Source organism: Anoplopoma fimbria, chromosome 4 (genome assembly GCF_027596085.1).
Source record: "Anoplopoma fimbria isolate UVic2021 breed Golden Eagle Sablefish chromosome 4, Afim_UVic_2022, whole genome shotgun sequence".
NCBI classification, from domain to species: Eukaryota; Metazoa; Chordata; class Actinopteri; order Perciformes; family Anoplopomatidae; genus Anoplopoma; species Anoplopoma fimbria.
In genome coordinates, this window is record NC_072452.1 from 12517339 (window position 1) to 12538567 (window position 21229).

Genomic DNA, 21229 nt, shown 5'->3' on the forward strand with positions numbered 1-21229 from the left:
CTCAGACAAGTTCTGAATTTATAAGGAGCGTATCTTTTCTATAATGGATCTAAAGATGTTTCTTTGTGTTGGACATCAGCTATAACATCCTTGATATCCTTAAGGCGAGTCAGAGTGAAAATATAAGTATGATGTCTGTGTGTTCTGATTTGACTGGGTAAGGACTCCGAGATGATTCATTATTGATGATGATGATGATTCCTTATCATGAAAAGCTGCAGCTATATACATTTACATTACATTCAACAGTTCTATTGCATGTAATTCTCTACAATCAAGTCACTAGTTTTACATTTTACTATGAAAAACCTGAAACGCTGCAGCATACACTGATTTATGCGATATTTTTATTAATACCAAAAAATGTGCCATACCCAGCGAAATACCAATCAATAGTTTATTATCATTAGGTTTTTCCAAACTGTCAGTGTAATTAACAAATTGTGGACATCTTGTTATTGGAGATGCATCCTCGTTGATCCCTTTTAGTTTGGTACAAATATGCGAGAGTCTAGCTCCATCACCAGATGTTGTGCTTGTGACTGTTATTAGGAGGTGATTGAGTGCAACATTGCCATATTACATATGGTGACAATCCCTCCAGCCTGGTTTAAGTCAGGAGATAAATGCGTCCTCCAGACTTCCTGATATTTAACTCCAACCATCAGGAGTAGTCAGGCTCTGTATCCCCACATGGGTCTCCTTTATCATTTATAACTGATTAAATAAGTTTGTCATATAAAAGAAAAGGAGAGGGACTAAATCCAGACAGAGTAAAAATGCGTGGTGATCACCTTGAGACATCAGAAACATGGTCTGATTAGATCAAGATGAAAGGCAGGTGGAAAGGGAGAGAAGAGAGACGGGAGGCGGTCGAGCGAGGTGACACTTTTTAACAAGGTAACAGAAGGAGATATAAATGAACTGAGACAGTCAGATAGGAGATAGGAGAAATATAGAAGGTCAGATTTATTAAAAAGATACAAGGGTATGTTTGATTTTCTTTGCCTCAAGCTATCAGCTCTCCAGAACAATCTGACTGGCAGTGAGTTAAGGTTATCCTAGATAATGATCTGTAATACACTGTGAGCACGGACGGGGAGACAGGTAGAGATAGAAGTGAGACGGGTACAAAGAGAGAGCCACAAATAGAACCAGTTTGAGTTTAACCTTCGGATTTTTTTGTAAAATGAACAAATTTTAACAAAGTTCTTGTCTTTTCAATCATTTGCTGTTAGAACTTGGATATTGGTTAGATTTTCATAAAAGTTTTCATTTAGGTTGGTATGAAAGTTGGTGCTGATAAGGAAATGGATAGGACCAACAACAGAAAGTCATCAAACCAAAACACAAATTTGCCCTGCAATGGCTATTTAGACTTCTGCTATGAAGGGAACAGGCTTTCTTTTCCACAGCCGATAATTTGACTTTGAGTAGAAAAGATGTCAGCCATCATTAATTTTATTACTTACACCTGTGCTTTACCTACAGTGATATGCTCATGTGGGAGTTGTTAGTCAAGACACAGAAGCGGTACGATTAGGCGAAATGGGTGAAAACACCTGTGCAGTTGAACAAAGGTTGTTAAGTGCCTTTCAGGTTTGTATTATTTTATGCATCTTAAACTATTTGGTCAATGCTGCATTCATGCAATTTTGTAACAATGGGAAAATCCCCAGTTATTACGGTTAGGGATTGTTCATGCATTATTCCAAGGTTAATTCCATTTATAACACTGTAGTCACACCAGATAAACAGCATAAATTAATTACTTTTGCTGTGTTACATATCTATTATTGGGAGAATTTTTACTAACAAGTGAAACTAGATAAAACAGTGTACAGCTCCTTTTATATCAGAGGAGTTGGCTGCATTGGTGTTAATATTGGATTCATCTGTTTAGATGTAACAGTGCTAGCAGCAATGGTGGCTTTACAGACATTTTATTGTTGGTTTGTTGACAGTAGGAACCATTTTCCTTCTTGGCTGGTCCTCATTACAGTCTGAATTATATGATGTGAACATGCCATGATTAAAGACACTGACTGTTGGTAGGAGAAGGGAACAGTAGTCTGGTGCCAAAAGTGAATGCCCAACTGCCCACATGACATCCTCCCTAAGTGGTTTTTCATCACCATAACAACATCCTGGCCACACGAGGAAGCTTGTGAGGAAACCGTAAACATTGTTTGTTTTAAGTGCTTGAACAAATGACAACTGCAGCTTTTTTTTTTTTTTTTTTTTAGTGAGGAGAGTCTCAAGAGGACATCCAAAAAAATGCTCCACAGGCGTTCCTCACACTAGTCAGCACTCTGGTAAAACCCCCCTAAAGCAATTGGCAAGTGTTAGGAGAGGATAGGAAGTGTGGAGGCAGAAGAGAGGAGAACACAAGCTGTCCTCCTGTGTGCTTTCCATGGAGCTGTGAGACAGAATTGCCGGGAGAAATTTTATTCAGCGAGGGGATGGAGCCCATTGAGCCTCTAACAGTTCTCTTAGGACGTTTTGTCAATGTCTTTGTTTGACATTAGCTGAGAGAAAATAAACTTTTATTGTTAAAAAAAAATGTCTTTGACGACTACCAGAACAGCCTCAACACACAATCACCAGCAGGATCGCTTTGTGTCAGCTCGAGTCTTTGTTTTATGTGAGAGAGTGATGACGTTCAGCGTCTCAGCAGCGCTGCCTCAGGGATGAATGACAAATCAAATTAAATCTCAATGCCTTTGTGTCCATGTGTTAACCTTTGCTGACAAACAGACAAACAGCCCCAATGGATTTTTTCTGAGCAAATCAGGTTTATGTGATCATTAAGATCTTAATCAGTCATTAAAATAAAGATTAAACCAAATTTATCAATTAACATATCCAATTAACCTATAATATTGGTGTAATCTTTGGTAATATGACAATGTCTCTCTGTTCAGACAGTTTGTGCCTCGTGTCTTTGTAGTCTCAATACTGTAGACTTTGCAGGATCCATTGATGCCAATATGACCCAATGTCAAAAGCTAAGGAAAAGGGTTGAACTCTATTTGCAATATTAAAAGATGTATCCCTCACACTCATTTCCTGCAATAAATAAAAGTGCAGAAAAATGTGAGAGAGACAAACATGGAGGTGGAACTTTAATCTGACACTTTAAATCGATGGATTGGAGGCTTGACACAGAAAATAAATGAGCAACAGATAGAGATGGGAGAGTGGGGAGGGTGAGTTTGGGAGGGATGTGAGTGACAAACACAGAGGGGAAAAGTCCCCAACACACCCACTGGCACTGTGAAAAATAAAGGTTATCAGTGCAGTTGAGGCAAAGGAACTCCAAAAGTATATTTGAAGCCTTCCTCTCCGCCTCGTCAAATAAAAAACAATATTCACCCTGCACTCCAAATAAACAGCAAACCGCAGAACACACTTACTTTAACTGTAACACCTTGTCCAGTTTCCTGAGTTATGTTTTCCTTGTTTTTCACATGTCATGTCATTTTGGGGTTTCCTGTTTTATTTTGTCATTAACCTCTCCCTCTCCTTTTGGGTAACTTCACTTCCTGCCCTTGTGTTTAACGCCAGTTTGATTACTTTTCCCCGCCCTGATCAACTACACCTGTTCCCAATTACCCCTCCACCTCCCTAGTTTATTTAGTCTCTGTGTTCCACTTCGTCTTAGTACCTCTGTGTCTAGAGGTCCAGCATTTTCTCTTTGTGTTTGTCTTTACCTGGTTTTTGACTCTGCTTTTACCTGACTATCTTTTGCCTCGCCCCTGTTTTTGGATTTGTTGGCATGAACTGACTGCACCCTGTGTACCGAACCTCTGCTAGTTAAGACTGTAAAGTGTTCTTTGGGACTGTCTGCTCATGAGTCCTCATGAGAAATTAATAAGTGTCCAAAATCCTTATTTGCCTCTCACTACAAAGTAAACTAATGAGGGTCTGTTTAATAAAGACTAGAGTGATTGAGGGTTTGATTTCCAACCCAGCCTTGAACACACCTTAATCAGTGGAGTCAAAACAGGTGTTTTCAATCAGACTAACGACCTGCTGCTGTCTTCACTGGTTAGTTTAACTGAGCTGCGGGTTCTTCCTGCCATGTGTGATTCAGTGATGCTTAAACCACCACGGATTAGAAAAACATATTGGCATTTCATCTTCTTGTGCCTTAATAACTGTAATATCTTGTTCTGTGATTCCAGTGATATGAATGTGCTTCACAATCAAAACACAAGAGTACCACGGATCATAATGTGTGTGCAAATATCAGAGCTCAGTTAGCTCAGCAAAGCCTCTGCTGCGAGCATATGACAAAATATGCTATATATGGATGTGTGACAAACTACCTCTATATGATTACTTTTGCTTTATTTAATCAGCCCAGTGCCACTTTAATTAGATTTGCTCTGCTTGTCTAGCTTATTTCTCCTGAAGTCAACTCACGATGACACTTACCTCATCTGCCCTCCACACAGATGAGCTTTCACAATTACACACACACACACACACACACACACACACACACACACACACACACACACACACACACACACACACTAGAGTATATTTATTCTCAAGATATCAATATATAGTTAAAAAAGCTATTGTTCAATTGCTAAAGTTTACATGTTTACATATTGTCCAAACCATCTGATATTCTGAATATCCAGTGTAAAGGCCAAATTGCATCAAACCACTGCTGTGGCATGAAAACAACCCCATTTACTGTAAAAGTGTTGCAAATGAAACCGTCTTCAAACTCTGATGATGTGTGAACAGAGATAGTATTAACCAGTCTGCTTTGAATGTGCAGACCAGTTTGAACCTGTGTTTATCAGTAAACATAGAGGAGTGATCGCACATACCAAACTGTTGCAATCTTTTGGCTGTTACCATAGGAACACAACCTGACACACACACACACACACACACACACACACACACACACACACACACACACACACACACACACACACACACACACACACACACACACACACACACACACAGTGTGTGTGTGTTTTCCTCATCTACTGCCATCTCCATCTGCTTACCATTTTGTGTTGCTGATCTAATGAGAGATTCTATCATCCCTACTATCTCTGAATGCACAAACATTTGGACCTTCTATCTCACTGATGGTCTGAGCACAGACTGTACTGAAAGCACAGAGACATTCATGAGAACAAGATCCAGAGAGAGAGGAAATCGGGAAAAGAGGAAAGTTTAAACTGAAAACTTAGAAAAGATTCAAAGTCGAGAGTCAGATAGTAAAAAGTGTAATGCTGCACGTTGTCCAAGATCTGGAAATAGATTATCTTTCTCTTCAGACAAACTGTTCACTCCCAGAGTCAAGCTTATAGCAGACGAAACACATAATTATAGTTTCTATTGAACAAAGATGGGGCGGAATTAATTAGGCGGCAGTGAAATTGGTTAAACGCAGCATCACTCTCTGCTCCCTTCATTATTCAGCCTTAAACGAGAGAATTAGATAAAAGAAGGAGCCGTCATTAATTAGCAGACACATTTCCTTTGTATTGAATGTGCCTGATGAACCTCTGTATTCTTATAAATGCTTCCTAATCAAATAGGGATTATAAAAGACCTATGAGGGCCGAATATGTGTGCGTTTATTCAAATATTTAATATTCCAACCAGATAGATAGATGGATAGGTAGATAGACTCACAACACACTCAAGCACACAAAGTTAAACCACCCTACTGCTCGCCCATCTGGGAGGGAAGGAAGCCTGTTACAATAACAATCCATTATTTTCTGTGCTGCTTTCCTTTAGATTGCATTTCTCCTCCACAATCTCTCCATTCATCTACCGAAATCCTATTTTCATGACAAACAATAAGACACACACACTCACTCCATCACTGCTCCCTGTAGCTGTCAGAAAACGGGTGGGGTGGGGGCTGGTGGGATGGGAGGGGAAGAAAAAAACATGAGTAAAAGGAGAGGTGACAGGAAAGGAATGGAACAATTTGAGGGATTACCAGTGAAAGTTTGTATGTTTACTTAATGAATCCACCCAAGTGATTGACGAGCTAACAACAGATGAAATGGACGTGGAGAAGAGGACTAACTATGTAACAGCATAAATGACCAGTAATTTGACTTAAATCCATAAACATCTGTGTGTGTGTAATCAGAAGGACACCGAGAGAGCTAGCTAGCTATCTGAAAGAAAAGTTACTGAGTTACTATTTATTAACATGAAGATAGACTCGCATTACTCACCAGCTCTTTCAGTCTTATGTGGTGGTCTGCTGAGCTCCTGACCAGGCAGACAGGGACACAGCCCGTCACATTTTACTGAGATCGTCTTCCCAGACAGGCAGCTCTGGAACTCCAACTTACACTGTGAAAAAAGAACATAAACATGATAAGTAGAGGCTTTGTTTGAGATACTCTGGGACTATACAGGTCTGGGAACCCCACATATAGACACATAAAGACTGAGGAAGTGATAGGTCTGTAAAAACAGTTGTATTATGTCCTCTTTGGCTCTGGAGGAGCTCTAAAGTCTAAGAAAACAATCAAGATGAGATCATCATCTTGATTGTCATGGAATTGGAAATTAGAAAAATGGAGTGCATGGGACACTTTATTGGAGTTGCAAAAGGAAATGTTTCCACCAGGAACTCCTTATCAAAATGTTGCCTTTTTGTTCTTTGTTGAATCTATTATCTTGCACCAGGCCTAACACAACTACTTCATGCAGACCAACAATATGCATTAGAAGACATGGACCATAACCAGGAATTGAACGTCTTACTCATAGGTACTATTGAGTTGCATCATGGAGGTGTAGGCTTCACTGTTATTGGAACTTGACACTGAAAGTCAGGATATTTTGGGCCAACTGCTGCACCGACTATGACATATTTAAATTTATAAGTGCAGGACCACGTTATAAAAAATAACCCTATAGCACAGATAAGGAAGAATCATGACATCTGGACACTTCATTTACAGGATGTATCAGTATGTTAAACTGTTTTCAAATTACAACCAAAAAAGAACTTTGAATTTCAAACTTTCTTTGTTGAGCTGGTTAAGGGAAAGATTTGCTGAATCAGGATTGGTCATTTGTCTTCGATGAACAGATGTGTCCATTAGGCAGCCATGTAGACACACCATTAGACAAAGAGATGCCCAGCGACATTCTATTATTCACTGCAGTACAAACCTAATTCAATGCAAAAAAGCTAGATGGACTACTTTAGAATGTAATCTAACAGTATAAATCTAATTTCAGGTAAGTGAGGGGTAAGAAATTGTTTGGACTAGTTGGGGGGAAAAAAATCAAATTACAAGATCCTTCCAAGAGGAATAATGAAAACTGAAATGAGTTATGTAAATTCTGTTTGCGAGATGATGACAACAGGTTTTGTCAGGGTGAGCCCATGACTGTGCATAAACATCTATACACATATCGTGCATCACACACGAGCTCAGCCGTATCCTGCAGCACTTTCATTTCCTATGATGTAATTCAAATCCATAATTTCCTCGCCGTCGCCTCTTTGATAGCGCTGCTAATGTTGCTTAATGAAATTTGTTGACAAAGGAACAGCGCTATGTCCTGTTCCCAACATATTGAATCAGCCGTCTGGGGAGGGACAGAAAGAGAGAGAGAGAGAGAGAGAGAGACAGAGAGAGAGAAAGCCCAGGAAATGGACGACCTCCCGGAGTCACTGTCAGCACACTGAGGGGCCCCATGAATCTTTCTTTTCTGTATGTCTCTCTCCAGGGGTTAATGTGGTTTTGATGAAACAGTGTTTTAACACCTCAGTCGGTGGGGTAAAGGGGGTGGGGAGGGGAGAGGGGGGGAGAGGAGAGGAGAGGAGAGGAGAGGAGAGGAGAGGAGAGGAGAGGATGATTTAAGAGGAGGGAAGTAATGGACTAAACTTAGTGGGCTGAAGCCTCTCAGGAGATAAGAGCACTGTCCTCTTAATAGGATATTGAGTGTGTGTGTGCGGTAACAATGAGGGAGGCATGTAATGCAATAATAAAACATGAATAAGCTTGAGACCAGCAGCTCACTGGTGAGCAGAGTTTAGGTTGGGCCACAGGGACCCATCACTCCACCAGCTAACTGAACCCCTCCAACTAAATTACCGCAGCGACCAGAGGGATTTCCCAGCCCTCCCACTTCCCTTTTGTTCCTCCTCCTGTTTCTCCTTCAATACTTCTCCTGCTCAGCACAGCTTCAGGCACATAGGTCATTAGAGAGCCTGTGTCCTGACTTCCTCATACACTAGCCATTGAATATCCCAGTCAACACATTGTTTCATAGTTCTGGGTTGGAGGGTTAAGCTTAAAAATTAAACAGAAAACAGCATGACCACCATATGACTGGGAGTCCATTCATTTCATGCAGAGCTGAGCTGATAAATACGGATGATGTGTGGATGGATATCAAACCTCCCCTGCAAAGAAAACATGACCACCGTTGTAATTCTCGTCTCAAAGGTTTGCTTTTATCGATTATGTCTCCTCGGACACTACTGTCTCTGCAATTAAAAAATAACAATGACCAAGAGACAACAGTGTGCAGATGTCCTCAAAGCTCATAGCTCGCCATACTTTGGCAATATTCCTGTCACAAAAACTTTAATTCAGCTCAAATGATTCAAGACTATGATGTACATTTGTTTGAGGCTCTTTTGTATTGAATTGTACTTCACCCCTTGCAACCAAAAAAAATATGATTGTGGATGTCAATAAGAGTCCAAAGTCTGCTAAACCAAGGACAGACCCACAATGCTTCACTTCTTTAGGCTTTTTTTTTCCAGCCACCTACTTTTTCCTCTTCAACTCCTCAGTCTTAGCTTCCTCTGCTCATTTCCCTCCTGGCTTTCCTTTCTCCTCTATCGTGACATTGTGAGTTTGAGGCTATGCGTCATTTTATGTAGCTGAGAATGAGTTTATGAGCGGAGGTTAGCAGCTGGAAATCGGGCTAGAGTCAGATGAGAAGATGGAGGTTGCAAAGCTTTTCCGAATTGTCCCAAGATGATTGTTTCATTCCTGCTGGAAAGACATCTGATGGCTGACCCTGTTCCAAGTCATTTGCATAACAGAAACGTACAGCTGAAATCAACACAGTGGAGGAGGACAGGAGCCAGTGCGATAAAATAAGACAGCAGGAAGAGAAGATGAGGCAGGAGAAAGACAGGCAAGCAGAGTGAAAAAGTTATTCAGTGGCTCTTTAAGGGCTGTTGTATGGTTTGAAGCAATACTGTCCTTGTTTTTATGGTTGAAAACAAGCTGAATTATTGACATAAGACTATTTAGTGGAATAACTGAGAAAAAAAGAAAATTAAGACTCTTTAGAAAAGTAAACAGAGAGCAGCAGAAGAGTGTGAAACTCAAAGAGATATAAAAAAAAAAGAAAGGAATGTCTCACCCTGGAGGAGTAGGTGTGTCCATCAGATCCACACACAGGATTTGACTGGAGCCCCGAGCAGATCCTACATTTCCCATGAGCAACTGCTTCAGGCCTGTGCTTGTGGCCTGCACCACCTTTCCTGGGTTTCACACTGAGAGATATAGACAAATTTAGAGTCAGTTAGTCATGAATCAGAATTTTGACATTACTCAGTAAAACAAATATCAGATCTCCTATACTTACATGAAAAAATAAAACAAACCATAATAGCCAAAAGCTTCTAGTCTAGGCTATATATTTGCATTTTAACATTAACATTACTGTGGGAGAAAATTGAAGTGCAGTAATAACTTTAGAGGCAGGAATTGTATCTAACAGGAGCAGTTTTCTATTAAGCAGAAAGTTTGAAAAGTGTTTCTGGTTGTCAAGGTCAGCTGAAGCAGAGTGAACCCTGATTGCTTCATCGAGTCATTTTCAATAACGAGCGTAATTGCGTTTGATCAAAATCTCCCAGTAATTTTCTATCTAAGTGGTCTCACTGAACACCCTACTGCCTCCTGATCCATCGAGCACAGATGGAATTAGAGCCAGACAGACTCTTTAGAGAGAAACTAATGTGTTGACAACAAGTGATGCAAAGTGAACATCCACTATTGAAGTGACCAGGTGGAGAATCCAAAGTAAAAAAAAACTTTTTCACATCTACGCTCTAAAAGCTAAATCTAAAAAACTCCCACATGCTGTCTCGTTTACTGCTGAATATTGATTTATTCACGACTGCTCGATTGGCGAATGACACATCTTGAGCACACGCACACGCACACACACACACACACACACACACACACACACACACACACACACACACACACACACATACCAACACACAGACACACACGTATTCCTATATGACCAACAGTGGACTATTACTCTACACTGACAGTTTGGACCACTGCTTCTGGTCATTTTGACAAAACAAAGATTGAACAGAATATGTTCCTTTTTAAAGTCTTTTTTTTTTCAAAATAAAAATACATATATACTTTTTGTATATAAAGAGAATTAACTGAATCAGGCAGTCCCTTTAGAGACACCTATGCTCTGTAAAACTACAACATTCATGTGTCTACAGCAGATTAAGCATGCACTCTGCCTTGATAAGTACAACAGTGCTTGCCGATTATGTAAGATGGAAGCACAATGAAACTTGTAGGTTAATGATTGAGATATTTCCCCTGATTAGCCCCCCCCCATTAAATCCCTTGCATCTCCCCCTCTCCTTTCAAGTACTTGTTGCATTAATTCAGTCATTAGTGTGAATGGAAGAGCGAGACAGGATTGGCTAGGAAATTTAGCGCATGTATGAAAATGATTCACTGAGTCGGCTACAGAGAGATGAATGGACAGAGGTTCTATTGACATACTAACTTCAAACAGAAACAATGAAGTGATAGATCTCTCCCTCCCCCATAAACCACTGGACTTCAACCCCCTGCTGAGAGTTTCCATGTTGCTATAATCTGGAAAGCTTCTGATTTGACGGTACTACATCCCCCTCACAGCAGGACAAAGGTGTATCCAATTAACACTGCAGGGATCCATCATCTTTTTTTAATTATAGCCGGATGATGAAGTCTGTGCACAGCTAGTCTGTGCACAGCTATATGAAATTCAAGAACAGAGACTTGCTTGAGACTTTTGTTTATTTTAGTAAAGTATTAAATTAATTTGAGGATTTTTGTAAACACAACAGTAATACCTAAGAGTGCCGGAGGCATCTTCAAAAAGTCAATGTTTCTAGCAGTAAATAATGATAATGAATCATCTCCCAGATAAACATGCTGAAACAAAGTTTACATTAATTGCATTTTTCAACATCTGTTCGCAAACATCTTGAAACAACCAAGTTTAGAAAGTCCCTCTTAGAGGACAAGTCATTGGTCTTGTGCCAATTACTGCACCTAATTAATATCATAACACAAAGCTTCAGAGATTGATGCTTTTGGGGAAATACAGATTGTTGGTGAAATGTTTGACAAATTATGCAGCAAATAGGACTTGTAATTAATGCAATGCAAAGAAAAGCATTAAAACCAAGAAGGAGCTAATGACTTGAGGAAATCAATTAAACCCAAGATGAGACTAAAAAACAATCAAACGTCTTTTGGGGGAAATGCTTCTTGAACTGAAAAATTGAAAAACTGAAAAATTGGCGACATGACAAGGTTGAAAACACAAACAAATTGGGTGCTGACAGAGTCCAGAGAGCAAACAGATAGTTTGATTAAAATTAATTGGTGTTGAGAATATGTATATGTATGTCTCTCACTGAAGCAAATTGTATTCGTCGACCTTGTTAACACACAAAAACGCAAAATGTAACTTCATTGCATGCTTCTGCTGGTGCAATTTGTCTTACGTGCCCTGAGGCTGTTTAATGAAAGAGAAAGTCTTGGATCAAAGCAGGTACAACTTCACCATTTCGTTGTACTTTTGTAGATAATGCTGGTGCTGAATCAACCCTAATATTGTGTTTGCAGAACTCTTTAACTGCTCCAAAAATATAAAAGTGGAGTTAGCGTCCATTAATGCACTCCACACCCAAACAAATGCAACCCTCAAGATTTACCACCCCTCTGGCTCCCACTGCCTTTTTCTTTATACAGCCATGGCTTTCCCCCTCTTGTGCACGAGCATGGACGCCCTGTGTTGCTGTGTTGTGTGACTCATTCTGAGCCATTTTGTTTGGTAGTCATGTCTGTGTATGAACACCGGATTTCGTTTTCAGCGTTGCACACAGAAATGACAGCTGGGGAGATATTCAATGAATTTGACAAAAAGTGTATTGGATTAGAATAGCTGACTCCACATTTAACATTGTTTAATCGCCTTGATACTTCATGGCTGCTTGGGTGGCATCTATTTTTACTCAAAGCGTCGCCTTCCTGACCACCCAGGATTTCACCCAGGATTATGATGGGAGGAGCAATGTATCAGTGATTAGTGGACGGCCCCTCTACTGAGTCACAGTACCAGTGATAACAAAACCGGGGGTTAACACCTTAAAATGTCTTATGTAAATGTTCTTACCTGTGAGTTGGCTGCTTGTGATTGGTGCAGATGGCTGTCTGGTAGTCATGGCTGACACACAGCTTGTGAGGAGGGCAGCGCACCTTCAGACAGGGGTCCTTGGTGGCATCTGGACCTACGGGGAGAGATCAGGGCTAAACTTAATCTCTGAGCTGCAAAAATAAGTCAGCGGAAACATGCACAGCAGGAGAATCAGCACAATGTAGCGCTGAAGTAGATGCAGCAAAACATCAAGCCTTTCTTTTGGTTTCCTGCCTGGCAGTTTGTTACGTTCCACTAACTGAAGCAGGAAGAAAAATAATGAGTTGGACAAAAAGACGGAGAGGAAGAATGGTAATAGGTATGAAGTAAACGTTGAGTTTTCCGCAGTGTGAGCCGACTAATGAGGACTATTTTCTCTGAGCGTCAACCTCATCTTCTTCCAAATCAATCTCCCGAGTGACACTATTGCCGTGGCAGCCAGGCACAGCTGGCTGGTGTCCAGGGTGACAAAAGATCAAAGCAGCTCATTGACTCTGAGCATTGTGTCATTTCACACTAGGCTAACAGCACAAACCCACTTTCATTTGACAGTCAGAAGACAAAAGAAAAGCAGAAGGCAGAAGAGGTGAAAAAGACACAATGGAAGTAAAAGAGAGAGATGGGAGCTTCTTTTCACCATCAAGGGCCACAACATAACTAATTGGATTTAATAAAATGAGGAAGTATCAGGTGTTGAGGATGAATGCAACCCCTTTAACTTATCTACACTGACTGATTAAGGCTCCCAGTCTGTCTGTGAGTTTCACCAAAGGCAGATTCCGTTCACTCACTTGCAATGGTGGGCAGGGAAATAAAATCAATGAACCAATACATACAAACACTGTTGATTCCTTCCCATGGAGACAACATGAAAACTATTTCGATCCAGTGAATTTCTGCTGTCAGTCAGCCTGGTGAAGGCAGTTTAGCCAGCTGCTGACCACTCAGCTCCCCAGGAGCTGCTGCTGACGAACGGCAGAGACGGACAGAGACGTCCAAACGCAGACAGCTGTTTAAATCACATAGATACAGTCTGGATTGGATTGAAATTCTCAGACACTTTGAAGGTTTTAGGTGATGGTTGTCACCACCATTATCATGCAACGATGAACAAATCATTGGCAACTGGTTTTTTCATCGTTTTTCGTCGACTAGATTGACTATTCATTGAACCCCTAGATAGGTAAATATGAATGTAAAATGTAGACGCAAAATGTAGCATCTGAGAGAGTCAGAAGTATGAATGGTGATGTCAAAAACATTTGGGTACTTGGGAATGATAGGGGTGGCATTTGATAGGGAAGTGAAAAAGTATCGACTTGTAGGACATGAAGGAGGAGGCGAGAAGGAGACTGTGGTAGGGCCCCTGGAGTTGTTGGGTGGGACTCTTGGGTTGCTGTGTTGACTGAGAAATATTGGGAGGAGCAGAGGCCATATTGATGTTTACAGCTGAGGGAATGGATGGGAGTATGCAATGCTGTGTGTGCATGGGGATGTTGTGAAGCCTGTGAACACAGGGATGAAAAGAATGATGAAATAAGCTGTGAAAGGTCAGCTGTGGCTGCTCCACAGAGGGAGCCCAGAGGGAGCAGACACATGGGAAACGGATGCTGGCTGTGGCCCCGAAGTGGGTGGAGGTGCTGTGATGTCATGTGTGACTATCCTGGATGTAGATGGTGTCTGAAGCATGTGTTTGTTGTTGCTGGACTATTAATGGAAGCTGAGTACAGTTGAAAGAAACTGGCTTTGTTTTTGCTGCGATTGATGGGAATTATTTCCCTTTTAGAGCCCATTGGTGAAGGGCGAAGACCCAGACTCTACTGTAGGGTTCGGATTGTGGATATGAGGACGGCTGATGAGAGGTGTTGGGGGCGTCCTCTGCGCCATGGATTGCTGGGAACTGTGAGGGAAGTGGCAGATGAGGAGAGGATTGAAGCGGGCTCTTGCAACTATGTCGACCCCAACTGTTTGCTTTCACAGAAGGAGGAAAGGATGTCTGAGTGGACTCTGTACTGGTGGTCATGGTGAACACTAAAAAACTGATGAAAAGAGATCAAAGACAAAGTGGGTATAAAGCCACATGCAGTGACGACATCCCGTCACCCTATTGAACAAACTGAAAACGATTTCAAATCCAAAGTTAATTAAGACTGAGCACAGACTGTACAGATCAAAGCCATGTGTCATGTTCAGATCATTAGCACGTGGCTACTAACATTATATAATGAGAGGGCCTAATGGGTTGTGTTTGAGCCACAGCTGGTGTCTGCTGTGAACATCAACTAGTTTCAGACCTGATCACACACTGCGCTGCAGTTTACATGCTGGTTTATCAGCGTTAAGTCAGAGAGAGAGAGCGTCACACATGATGGCATTTCTCTTGTCTCCACTTGCAGTACGGCTGTAATCTCAACAACCATCGAAGAATGAACAAAGCTCTTAACAAACATAACTTTGAACATATCTGGAGTTCTCAAACATATGGCGCTTCCTTTATCTTTTGGAACAAACACACCCGATAAAAAATGGGGAAGGTTAGCAGATTAGTCTCATGGGAAGTGCACTGTCCAAATCTGTCATAACTGAGTAACACACTTGTTTCCTTATAATCTGTGAAACACATTACAAGCATGCATGCCCTCTCATATTCACCAAAATGCACAGAGATGATAAGTCAAACTTCCTCCTGAGGGCTGACTGATCTGTGTGTTTCTATCACCCGCTTATTTGGGACATGTCCTCACCTCCATCTATCAGTGCTGCAGGAAATTCATCTTCTTTCACTTCGCTGCAAAATTGCTTTATCACTGGGAGGAAATGAGAGATGAAGGGAGATTGGAGAGGAGGGATGGCGGAAAAAAGGAGGCTCGTATCTGGTTAACAGGACTGGAGGACAATTTAGGATTAGTGCCTGACCTCAACTCACAGACAAATTGGATAACAGACACACACATACAAATGAGCAAGTCAGTTTGTGCACCTGCACACACAAGTATAGAATAGACCACATGTTGATGATTACACTGATAAAACTTTCTCATAAACAGCGAAAGCGATTTGGAGAGACAATGACGCTCTGAATGTAAAATTGTTTTCAGCTGACGTGATTTGAAAATGTAAGGTATCTGTGAAGAGATGTGATGGGAGGAAAAGAATGAAGCAAAAAATGAGGAGAAAAGAGAAATTAAGGAGAGGAGAAACAAAGAGGGGAGAGGGAAAAAAAGTAAAAAGCAGAGAAAAGAAAAGAAATGAGGAGAGGAAAAGAGAAAATGTTAGGATGAAGAGGGGGAGGAGGAGGCAGGGAAGAGAGGCAAATGGAAGAGTGTAGGGTAAAAGAGAGTTTTAACCATCTATTTAAAGCTCGAGTGAGCAGCATTGGCGGTTAAACCAGACAATCAATTGTAATGCAGAAGCACTGCAGCACACTCTCGTCACCTCTCTTTCACTTTCCTCGAGACGAGTCTCTCACCTCCTATTATTCCCCTCTTCTTTCTAATCTTAAATATGACTTTATACTCATCCGTGTCTGTATGAATAAGACAATTTTCATGAGCAATACAAATTGACAGGCCTATTGCATATCCATTCATTCCAAAGTGCCAAGTAAAACACATTTTTACACTCAAACCCACATTGTTGCCTTCAAAATGTTATTGATTTATGTAAATGAACAAGGTTGTCTGTTGCTGATAAGATGTTGCCAAATGTACAAGTGTGAAGGATATGTATGTGTCTGTTTAAAGATGAAGGAAATATTATGATTCTTCATCAGACGCTGCTTCACAGAGAAACTGTGAAAACGCAGTGCTTTAAAAAGTTCCAGCTACTGTTTGTGAGTAGGAACAACAGCTCTGCACTTAGACACCACTACCAATTTGTGTGGCCGTTGTCCTTGTTCATATGTAAGGTTGACTGATGACCCCTGAGTCCTGGGCTTCCAGTCTGTAGGGGTGAGACAGATGGAAGAGTTGACAGAGCTGTAGCTAAGGGTGACAAGGGTACAAGACGACAGCAGATCATTAACAAGTGAACAGAAATGTCCAAAGATTGAATTCAAATCGGGCACATTTGCACTTATCATATCTGAAACTGACACAGTTTGGTTCTGGTTGTCATTTCAAACATCTGTTTGGATACAAACACTTTTTAACGGTGTAAGATCGTTAAATAAATATGTATCCAGTCAGAGACCATTTTAACCAAATGGTGAATTTGTTGTAAAATGCTCTTTAACCCTGTGAGAACTGCAGGATCACCGGTGACCCCGACCAATGATGACTGGCATGATTGTCTTTAAGAAGCTGTATCGGGTTGCAAGTCATGCTAGCTTGCCAGTAAAAGGGCCTTAATAACTAAAAGAAAATAACGGCTGTATTCACAGGGGCCAAGATATGTGAATGGAAATTGTATTCATGTGCGATGATGTTAGTCCCCATAGGAGCCATTTCAAGTAGTGAGACCATTTTTTGAAACTTGACATCACTGTATAAAATGACTTTTTGCGACCTCTAGGATAATTACAGCCTCAATAAACTTTACAACCTCAAACTAAAGACCGTGGGCATTCTGAGGATCTATGGCTTTCCTTGGTTTATTGACAATAAAGTCGTATCTGAACAGTTTCACAAAAGAAGTGCTCGCCAGCCAATCAATTGCAGCTCTTGCAGAATACTCCATATGTCAAAACTTGTAGATATGAAATCCCAGCATGGATATTTATATGGTGTTCATCAAGTCTTAGTGTCTTAATGTGTTAATAAGGGATTTTGGAGCATTTTTCAATTCTCGAATGGTAAAAAACAAATGGTATCAACCTCAAAACATCTTATGAGACATATGTGAGCATGGGAATGGCCATCATATACTTCCATCATAATGTTCTCAGGCCTTTTAAACTTTTACAATCTATTTTAATTTGATAATTCATTTTTATCTCTGAATTATGACTAGAACAACTTGACAAATACTGCTGAGCTGCATCTCAAATTCATCTTCAGGTTACCAGCTTTCAGATGATGTACACCACTTCTATGTGGCATCTCCTGTTGACCTGCTATCTCCCTCTAAAAAAACAAAGATGGGTCTATGTGTGTCTTTAAGTGTTAATGAAGCTCTCAAACAATCTGTATTTGTAACCATTTGACAGCTGTCGTAGGACTGATATACCCTTGTACAGTGCAGCCTGGTGGGAGTTTTACAATCAGACTTTTTAAAATCTGTTGACATGGACACCTCGTGGCTGTTGTACATTTCACTGCTGTGTTGCAGCAGGCTTTGAAAGTGCTGTTGTTGCTGCAAACACAGCGTCATCCCAGCTACCATCTGGTCAGATCTGTTTTTATATACTGGTGGAGAATCAATATACTTCATGGTTGGTAGCTCATGCTCAGCGAGTACAGCAAGAACATAAAAGAAAATATATTCCCCGCTGAAAACGAAAGTGGTGCTGCATCTTATAAAAAAAAAAATACTGACACAAAAAACTTAATCTGGCTGAACAGGAAGAACAAACTCATTCTCATTAAACTCATGTGAAATTATGTCCATATACAGTGTATGTGTGTATCTATAAGGGATATGTGAAGGTATATGGTATAAATAAAAGTCTCAGTCGCTCTCCTCACCATCATACTTATGTCTCAGCAATCAGAGCTTTGTTCCTCTGTGGGTCTAGGTGTGCCAGTGTTACAATAAACACATAATTCTGCCCTTGTTCTGCCTTCCTGCCATTACCGCAGTTACACTGCTCTCTTCAGCACATTGTACCTCCATTTCCCCAACTGTGGATGAAGTAGGTCCATATATTGATTTCCATCCCTCCCCTTTTTCCCTCCATCCCTCCATGTCCACAGCTCAGGGAGCCACAGAGCAAACACAGCCAGCAAGAGGAGAGCTGGAAACATACTGTTTCCTCTCCTCTAATCTAATTCAATGTAGTTAGTTCTGATGCAGCAGTTATTTTATTCGTGCAGATGTCACACTTTTAAAAACTGGATTTTTGATTTTGGCACGACAATTCTTCTTCATGGCAGATTGACTGATTTACACACTTGACCTGACAGTCTCACAAAAAACCCATGTTTAGTTTTTCAACACATATGTTAGACTGCATGTCCAACAAAATGTTTATAATCCCTTTGACTAATGAGGGAATTTGTAGTGAAGACTGAAAGTTGTATTTTTGTCATTAAATTACAATCAGGGCTTTTTTACATCCTTTGTTTAAATCTCTCAATTGGATATTGTGGGGGAATTTCAGCGTGCATTACTTTGCGATCCACAAGGTCATGGTTTTGATCCATTCTTTCACAGGGAAAATGTAGAATCAGTCTACAGTAACTGAATCACTTTTAATTGCATTAGTGTGTCAGTGTTGCTGTATCGTTGCACTGATATTCATTAAGGCAAGCTGCTCTCAATGGCAGTTTATAGTCTACTATGTGCACAAGTCCTCTTTTAAAAAGTTCCTGGATGATCCAACCCTGAACATAACTCCCAGCCATTTAATTACAGCAATGCACTTTATACTTGAAGATGTAACATTTTATGACAATTAAAGTTGACAGTAAATTGCCCTATTCATCCACTTTTTTGTCTCCTCAAGAATTGTTCTCCCTCTTTCTTTCACCCTTAATGTTCCCTGATGAGAAAAAAGTGTCTAGAGAAGAGAAGGGTAAGATAAAACACTCTTCCTGTGTCCTCTAATACTGGACGTAGGCCAGAATGGAATGCAGTGATTGGATAATAAAGATAGTCAGAGTCCAATAGAGGAGACCACATCGCCAACAAACCCTGTCAGAGGGAAGAGGGTGACCTCAAATTAATTGCTGCTGAGCTGGACATGGGTCAACGGGGTGTTTTTGTAATCTGTGTGTATGGGTGTGTGTGTGCTCCTTTATCGACACTGTGCTCCATTGCTCTGCACAGACACTGTTTCTAATAGCAAGTAAAATAAACACGTTTGAAATTAATAAAACAAGAGATCCAACAATCATTCCCAGAGGATAAATTCCTGACTGTTACTAGAAAAAAAATGAGAATCACTTTCAGGCTTTGATAAACTAATTAAAAAGGTGTTTCTTCTCTTTCACCTGGGAGGCTACAAAGAAAAAATGGAGATAAAGAAAGAGAGAGAGGGAGAACAGAAAGACAAACAGATCAGGAAGAAAACCCCCCTTCTCTCTCTGCTTTGAACGTTCCTCAGAGTCTGACTGTTTGGCCTACGAGAGGCACTGACGCGATGGATGACAGCGAGGAATGATGGAGGGATGAAAGCGCAGAGAGGGCCTCGGGAGGACGCAGTGATAGAACGGGTTCACCATCCATAAAATTAATTATTGAAAACATGAGAAAATCATATTATTGTGGATGTAACTGAAACAGAGAAGATAAACAGGCTGCATCAGTTTGAATGTCAGAGAAGAAGCCACAGTGGCTTACGGGTGAAAAATATCTGGATAGGGAGAAAGACTATTGACTATCGCTTACAAACTGAATATTCATCACTGCCACACTACAGCAAATGCACACAACAGCACATGCACACACACACACACACACACACACACACACACACACACACACACACACACACACACACACACACACACACACACACACACACACACACACACACACTTTATTGTGAAGAGCCCTGAGAGTATATGTTTGTGAAGCTGCTGCTGGCAGCAAAGCATTTTTTAAAGGAACAGTATGAAAGCACATAATCAAAAAAGCCTTTGAAGAAAGCTTCAGAGCGAAGGAGCAAAGATGCATTTCAGGACAACGTGTGCACGCACATAAGGTGGAAGCGGGTAATTAATACAGTGTAAAGAAAGTTGTACATAAACTGTTCCGCTTGAAGTGTGTTTATAATTCTAATCATCATGGAAAACAACAAGAGAGAGCATAAAGTAAAATAGAATATGCATGAAATAGGCTTGTTTGGAGGGAACAGGCACACACTCAGAGAAACACAATGACTGCTACTGGAGCCTCTAACTGTGTCCGTCCTCACAAAAAAAGAACAGTCAGCAGAAACGAGCAACGAGCTCCTGATAACAGCCAGTTAAACCAGGCTGTGAGGTCTTTATTGTGGCAAGCAGTCCGGCGTATGTGGTATACAAAGTGATTCAATTCAGAACATGTTATCTTTTGAGCTACCTGAAGTTCAACAATCATTTCGGTCTCCTATGGTAAAATCTCACCCAGCTTTTTGCTCAAATCACTGTGTGTATGGGTAAATTCAAGAGTCCATGTTTTTTAACAAGGCTGAAGCTGTGATTCACACCTCATTCGTGTGAATATGCTGCAGGGTTTGTGCAGTCTGTGTTTATTTGTCCCAAACTTCCTATGTACCTTGTCCAGAAGTTTGCCGCAAGCTAACTAACAATGGACACACTGACTGTGTGTGTGGGAGAGTTACTGTGTGTGTTTGTTAGCCTCTGACTCACCAGAACCTTCACCTCTTTCTGTTACTTTCCTCTGATCGATTTAAACTACTGGATTTTTGTCTAGTTGTTCATGTTAGGGTTAGAAGTGAATGGCCTGCAGCTGTGCAGGACGGAAAGCTTTTATTTTATTCATTCATGATTTTTATTTTGCACTTGCGCGATGTCTAGTGGTCTTTTTTCTTTCTTTCTTTCTTTCTTTCTTTCTTTCTTTCTTTCTTTCTTTCTTTCTTTCTTTCTTTCTTTCTTTCTTAACTGACCATTTGTTGCTGCCAGAC

The 21229-nt window shown here is 40.7% G+C and overlaps 1 protein-coding gene across 2 annotated transcripts in view; it reads right to left on the reverse strand.

The window, feature by feature from the left end:
- spock1 (SPARC (osteonectin), cwcv and kazal like domains proteoglycan 1) overlaps nt 1-21229 on the reverse strand; it is an 88697-nt gene that overhangs the window by 9807 nt on the left and 57661 nt on the right. For both annotated transcript variants that reach the window (XM_054597642.1, XM_054597643.1), the window contains exons 5-7: nt 12481-12595; nt 9409-9541; nt 6237-6357 (exon numbers count right to left, since the gene is read on the reverse strand). In XM_054597642.1, the coding sequence (XP_054453617.1) occupies nt 6237-6357; nt 9409-9541; nt 12481-12595 (369 nt within the window). The remainder of the gene's footprint in view (nt 1-6236; nt 6358-9408; nt 9542-12480; nt 12596-21229) is intronic.